The sequence below is a fragment of the Pygocentrus nattereri genome, chromosome 3 (genome assembly GCF_015220715.1).
Source record: "Pygocentrus nattereri isolate fPygNat1 chromosome 3, fPygNat1.pri, whole genome shotgun sequence".
Classification (NCBI taxonomy): domain Eukaryota; kingdom Metazoa; phylum Chordata; class Actinopteri; order Characiformes; family Serrasalmidae; genus Pygocentrus; species Pygocentrus nattereri.
In genome coordinates, this window is record NC_051213.1 from 23242448 (window position 1) to 23249256 (window position 6809).

The window sequence follows — 6809 nt, forward strand, 5'->3', positions numbered from 1 at the left end:
TGATTATATAATTAATTCAGTAATCTACCTGTTATTTTGACAACTACCCAAATTTGAACAGAACAATAATAAGCAGGCAGAACCTTTCAAAGATTACAAAATTATTTTCCTGGAAAAAGATAAACCAGTAGACTTTCTTTCTATAAAAGAGTCCAGTAATACAAAAAATAAAGAAATACATAATAATAATAAAACATTTTTGCATACATATCTGTCAATACAGAAGCTAGTATATACAATTTAGTAACAGACTAAATCTAGCTTGTTTAGCAATATAGAGAAATATAACAATTATTTATAGAGAGTTAAAAATCCAGTAAAATGAATAAACATAGAGACTTTAGTGTTTCAGCCCAGCATCTCCTAAAGTGTCTCTTTGCCCATAAGACAATAAACATCAACATCACAGCTTGACATTTCTGGTAAAAATAAACATTTGTTCGATTTTAAGATTTTTTTTAAACAAATATCTGCCTATACATATAATCCCTAGACATGTTTAACATGCATCATCATTAGTATCCAAATTGTTATTTGCCAATTACTGTCAATTCATTGAGAAGGTACATTTTCATCGCTTTGATTTCTTTAATGCATTAATGATACAAAGACACACAGATCAGCCTGATAACCCTGGAAAAGTCTCAGTAGTTGCCTAAATTAGTTTCTGGCCTAACTACTAATGCCACAATGCCATTAGGATCTTCAGTCCTTTGGGAACAGAAAACACAGAGAAGCAGTCACTGATATAGAATGCCACACAATTTCTGAACTGTAAGCTATGTATTTGTTCAACACTGCAAAGAATGAGATTTGCTGCAAAGAGGATTTATCTAATCCTTTTCTCCTGCAAACTTATGTGCCTTGTGAAACAGAACATGGATTAATACTGCATTGTAGAGAAAGGACATTTGATTTTGCCACAAATTCTTACAGTGAACATCATATGCGTATGGAATTAACTGGATTACTGAGAGCAAAGCTTCCTTTTACTCAAAACATGAAATCTATATGAAGGTTTTTACATTGGTGGAGATTAAAGAACAACTCAAGGCTTGAGGCTCCATCCTGGCTTCCATCAAAATAGCTCAGAGACTACATTTTTTCTTCCTCCCTTTCGGCTCAGCCAGCAAATTAATACCATCAGAGGGAATTAGCTTAATTATTCTAGCTCTGGAAAGGCATACATTACCTCCCATAGGCTCTCACAGGGAACAAAACTGCAGAACTGCATCGTTAGAGGGAGGATGTATTGCATTGCTGCCCTAGCGATATAAGAGTTTGTAAAAGCCAATGGATGGTTTGATGATTGGTACATTCACCAAAAAACACACAAAATCATTTTAGAGAGTTGAAAATTTGGGGGAAAAGGAATTCTGAAAATGATTTCTGCTGATGTTGCTACATTCAAGTGATGTTTTGATTGTGTGCACTCCTGCGTCTAACTATATATGCAATGTACACAACTTAGCAGCAATCCTCAACTTAAAACAAAGGAAATGTATGAATAGAAACTGGTCTGTAATGATACACTACTCTGATCCTTCAAAGCCTTCTAACATTTAGAGACTTGACAGGGAAATTCACAATACTCACGCTAAACTGAAGAATCACAGCCAAAGCATTTTAGGACGTTCAGCCCTACAGGATACATGATTTGCAGCAGATCAGTTTCAACAGGTCATATTGCAGGAAAGGTGGTTTTCACTACAGCAATAATCATTCTTCCTGCCCTAGAGACCACTTAAGAAACACTTACTACAAAGCTTTTTTTATATCAACATGATGTTTCTGTAGGTTCTCAGGCACAGTCAGCATTACCCAAGGTTTATGTTGCATCACAGTAAAAGATGAAATCATTTCTGATCGACGCTTCAGTCCTAAAAGCTAAGATATGTTTCATTCAACACAACACAGCTCACAAAAATCTGTAAAACAACTTTACTAATGTAAAACATCATACAATATAAAATCGTTACCTTATGTATCAAAAATCGCATCATGGCAAACCATACACACTAAAAAATGCAAATGTGCTAAACCATCTCCTTAATTGGGTCAAGATAAAACAGTTATGCTATTTAGGCCTTAAATGTCTGCAAAATCACTAACCACTAATGCCATCACCACCTCCAAGGTACAAAAAATTTCCTTGGTCAGCTCCAGGTCCATGGAGCAGAGTGATAAAATCCCACTGGGGTGACAGAAGGAAGGTGGGAGGGGACACACCATGTTCTACAACAGAAGCTGACCCCTGCCAGGCTGTCTCTTCCTCTTACCATCTCAGTGTCAGCATGGTTGCTCACACACACCAGCAAATTCTGTAGCGATGTGCCATCTTGAGCTCATGGTCCATCGCATTAACTAGCAACAGCACCTTTAGTTAGCCCGACTTGCAGGTCTTGTAGGAAGGCGCTTCTGTGCCAAGAAAAGCACAATTCTGAATTGACTGATTACTCAAACTATAGGCCGAAGTGGTCCTTATTGATTTTTATAGCATTGTTTTTGTAAAACCGATCTGTTCAGAGGAATGCAAAGCTCTGGCTCAATTACAGCCGTCTAGGTCAGCACTGACCGATAGCCTAGAAGCAAAGAGAAGTCAATGTTTTGACTACAGCATAAAATATGGAGAATCCTTTTACAGCTGGCATTAAAGGGTCCATATCCTACATTTTGTCTTAATGTATTATTTTGCTTTGTTTTTTCTTTGATATCCACTTAACATTTGTGTGGTTTTATGAACCACAACGGGTATTACTGATTTTTACATGACAACTTTCCAGCCTCCCTTATCCTTTAGAATTAAACAGGCTATTTTGTTGCTGTCTTTACGACTGTTATTAGATACATTAGCTCTGTTCTTATTGGCAGACCTGTATTACACCTCAGACGAAAAGACCTCAAGTGCCCCTGTCAAAAAAGAAAGTACCCAGAGGTGAAAACATCCCTTGGAACTTAAATGTGGACAAAAGAGGCTAAACTGTTGTAGGCTGAAGAGATGGATTCGTAAATGAGTTGGTTCTTGTGACGTCATAGAAACAATCAATTAAAAATGCCCTTTTTTGCAGCATAATTTCCATGTATGGTACATTTTAAAACTTATCAGATGTTTACATATTACTTCAAACTGCTTTATTTTCAAACATTGAGGGAAATATGTTTTTCCATGATATAGGCCCTTTAAAACACCGACTGTATATAAACTGTATGATAGCGTTTCAGAAATGAACAGACAACTAACAAGAAGATAACATGAACGAGAGAGACATACTTGTTGACAACAATAAATATGCCTTAAATACAATGTACATTTGTACTACAGGAAGCATTCAGGAATTTGCACTTAGACTAGTTGTATCATCGGAACTTGCTTTACAGCTCAAGTAATTTTCAAATGTAGCACTGAAACAGTGAGCACATCGATACGGTTTTGTATGTGACCATGGCTTTTTCCACTTTTTCACAGCACGCCAAGTTCAGATCTCTGCCCATTCAGTTTCAACAAACTGTCAAATCAGTCTAAGACCATGGTGGACCAGTGAGTCATTTCAGGGCTATGTGATGAGTGGGGGAAGGCAGACCTTTACTGGGGATGAAATGGTCTTATTGATTCCAACTCACTGGACTCAGGTTAGCAGAGGGGGATTAAAACAGAGATGACAAAATAGTGGCAACCCCACAGGCGTGAAAGGAGTGTCAGGGAGGAAGTGCTCAGCAGAGCACATGCCTAACACAAACCAAAAGAAAAGAGATTAGAAGATGTTCTTCAAAAGTCCTGACAGGGCAAAATTCTACAGAGGCAGCCCAAGCTCAGCCCCCCATATAAAGTAGAGAGTAAACGCCTCAGCCCTGAGTATGGCTGCTGTGAGCTAAAACAGTATGATTTATTTTTCCATTTCCAAAGCACCACCACATAACTGCATTTTCAAATGTAGTCTAATGTAGATCAATGAGAAATACTTTAAATGTAGCGTTCAGATGTTTTCAGTGTAGAGCACATCTCAGAAATATACATACAAGATCTGTTTGACAGCAGAGCACAAACAGAGCTAGAGCTGAAGCTTATTGAGAATGTTGCTCATCATGCAGGAGGTATGTAACACAGATCTCCAAAACAACATCTCACTGTGAGAAAAGCCTAGTCACTACTGCTTGGTGAAATCAGATCAGAAGGCAAGGCAAGAAATAAATGACCATTAGGCAGAGAATTTCAGAATTTTTTTTATCTCTGAAGTGCACAAGCGCATACATGTAGAATGCAGTTCATCACCTTTGATCAGTGATTTAGTGCAAAAACAAATGATGGGATGAGTTAGAGAATTTAGTGACTCAGCAGAGAAAATGGGTAAGTGCACATATGGTTAATTTTAATTGCTTAACTGGAAAGCATGTCTTCATGCAGAATCTGATACAGACTTACACACTGTAGTTTGCTCTTGGAACAAGCCATTCCAGAGCTAAACTAGACAACAGATGCAATGACCATGTTGAAATGTACTAGAATGAGCTTGCACCATATAGGTAGGCCTATGTACTGTCATGCTTTCTTCTTTATGTGGTGATACATCCATTCCAGCTGAGGACACTTCATGCTAAAACTACTATAAATGAAGATCACTCTTGACATTCACAACCTGGCCTATAAAACAATCCATAAACGTTTTTTGGGATGTTCTACATCTTTTTTGCTAGATTTTTCCAGCTATTTCAAATTTGTGTTATAGTCACTAATCTGACCTTCAGCTTTGAGTATTTAGGTCTCTCTATTCATAGAGATAAGAACCTGGTCTTGTATGGTTGGAGTAACTGCTTGGCGACATTACCAAGAGGGTCACTGACACCGATCAGACATATATATAAGGACTTGTGTGGTGAATCACTGGGAATATCATGTTAATCTATACATGCTAAAATAATTCAGCTCCCAAAGAACACTTACTGTCTATCCTAAACAGATGTCTATTCTACATAGATCACACATGGTTAAAATTCCCACTGCTATGATGGGAAATTCAGTCTGCCTTTGCTGACTCAGAGCCAGAAGCCCCCGCTCAACAGGCCCCCCAAGCATGAGGAAGGAAGCACAATCTTCTGTTGTCCATAGAGAAAGCTTCACATAGAACTTGGGTGGAGGGCACAACACACAATGCAGAGGAGGTACTCCTCCGAAAATACCACTGCAGCAACTCTTCCCCTGCAGCTCTGTGATCAGACACTGACAGAGACACTGACACACTGCAATGTATTAATTCATCTAAGCTCATAATATTCAAGTGTCAAATTATCCCATTAAGTGTGGTCTGACTGTATTGCTGTCACCGTTGGTTTTGTGTCTCTCTACTCAAAACATGAAAAAGGTAACAGTCCTTAATGGCCCACATTATGGTTCAGATCCATGGATCAAATAATGCATCTCAAGGTAATTCAGAGAACCTTATTTGCTTAAGCACACATCAGTTTTGCCTTTCTCAATGTGACATTTATCTCTCTCAGATAAGGACACGCCTGCTTACACACAGTCACATATTGAAACTAGACTATCATTCGGTCTTGAATACACTGTGGTAGCACATTCAAAGCAAAAAAAATGATCAGCCATTCGACCCTCAGCCAGCCTGTGGGCCCATACTGATCACCCTCCTCAGAGCAGGGCTGATAATCTGGGAACAGGCATTTTACATCATGGTGAACAGGATTACTGGACGCACTGAGACCTCAGTGTTCCTAGCCAGTTGTGTTCCATGATCGCTGCAATGGGTGATCCTGAGCCTACAGGTTGCTGTAATCATTTTTACATGGACAGTGAGGTCAGGGGAGGGGGCTGTAGGACTCTAGCTACAGTGTACACCAGACGCTGTTTGTTCACAGGTTGACCACATAACCTACGACCCCTGTAGATGACGCCACACAGCAGCGTACACACTTTCATGAGAGATAAATTCCAGACGAGGTTCTCATACCCGTTCTGCTTCAACCACTTCACACTGCACTATCACATTCATCTCATAGTCATTCATCCCAGACAGGCTTGCGCAATGACTACCTTTGTAGTCTTACTGAGTGCAATTCATTTCAACAACAGAACTGAAAAGGAAAGAAAAAAAGAAAAATACACGACAACACAGATGACGAACCCCTGTGTGAACACTGGAACCAAACTCAGCCTAATTTTAAACAAACTTTGATTAAAAAACGTTGGCATATTTAATGTTGAATATTAAAATATTAAAGCAAAATAACAAGCAGTTTTCAGAGGCTGTGATTAATGTTGCGGCTAAATAGTCATGTGCTAAGTTAATGAAGATGAAGGGCAGAAGCTGGAGGCTGTCGGTACATCTGAACCTACGGTCACCGCGTTGAGTAAAACCATCAGAGCACCTAACGCAAGGAAAGGAGACGTTAACATGACGGTTAGCTCCTCTTCACAAACAGACGCAGACTTACGGTCTTCTGCTGGACGCAGAGCATCTGTATCCAGGTCAGAGCCAAAACCTTCACACTCCATTTTGTTCTCTAGGTCAGGCGGATGGTCGTGCTCTTCTGTCAGACCATATATTCATTCCTCCGGGATTAAAAAGGGGAGAACTCGGCTCGCTCGCTCCGTTGATGTATCCCAAACCCGATAAGAAGAAGGGACAGGAAATGTCACCGCAGAAGAAGCGGGAGTTTGAGGGAATGTAACTTCACTTCGTGGTATCAAGACCACGAAACCGAGACTACCTTCCGTCCTCGTGGGTGTTAAAAACTGAGGTTACTTTCAGCGTAAAGGACAGTCCCACCGCCCCAGCTGATAGCAGGCTACTGCCTGC

At 39.6% G+C, this 6809-nt stretch overlaps 1 protein-coding gene across 4 annotated transcripts in view; it reads right to left on the minus strand.

The window, feature by feature from the left end:
* The window catches only part of map7d1a (MAP7 domain containing 1a), a 43341-nt gene extending 36532 nt beyond the window's left edge, over nt 1-6809 (minus strand). For all 4 annotated transcript variants that reach the window (XM_017708273.2, XM_017708271.2, XM_017708272.2 and 1 more), the window contains exon 1: nt 6445-6809. In XM_017708273.2, coding sequence (XP_017563762.1) covers nt 6445-6505 — 61 coding nt within the window. In that variant the 5' untranslated portion in view covers nt 6506-6809. The remainder of the gene's footprint in view (nt 1-6444) is intronic.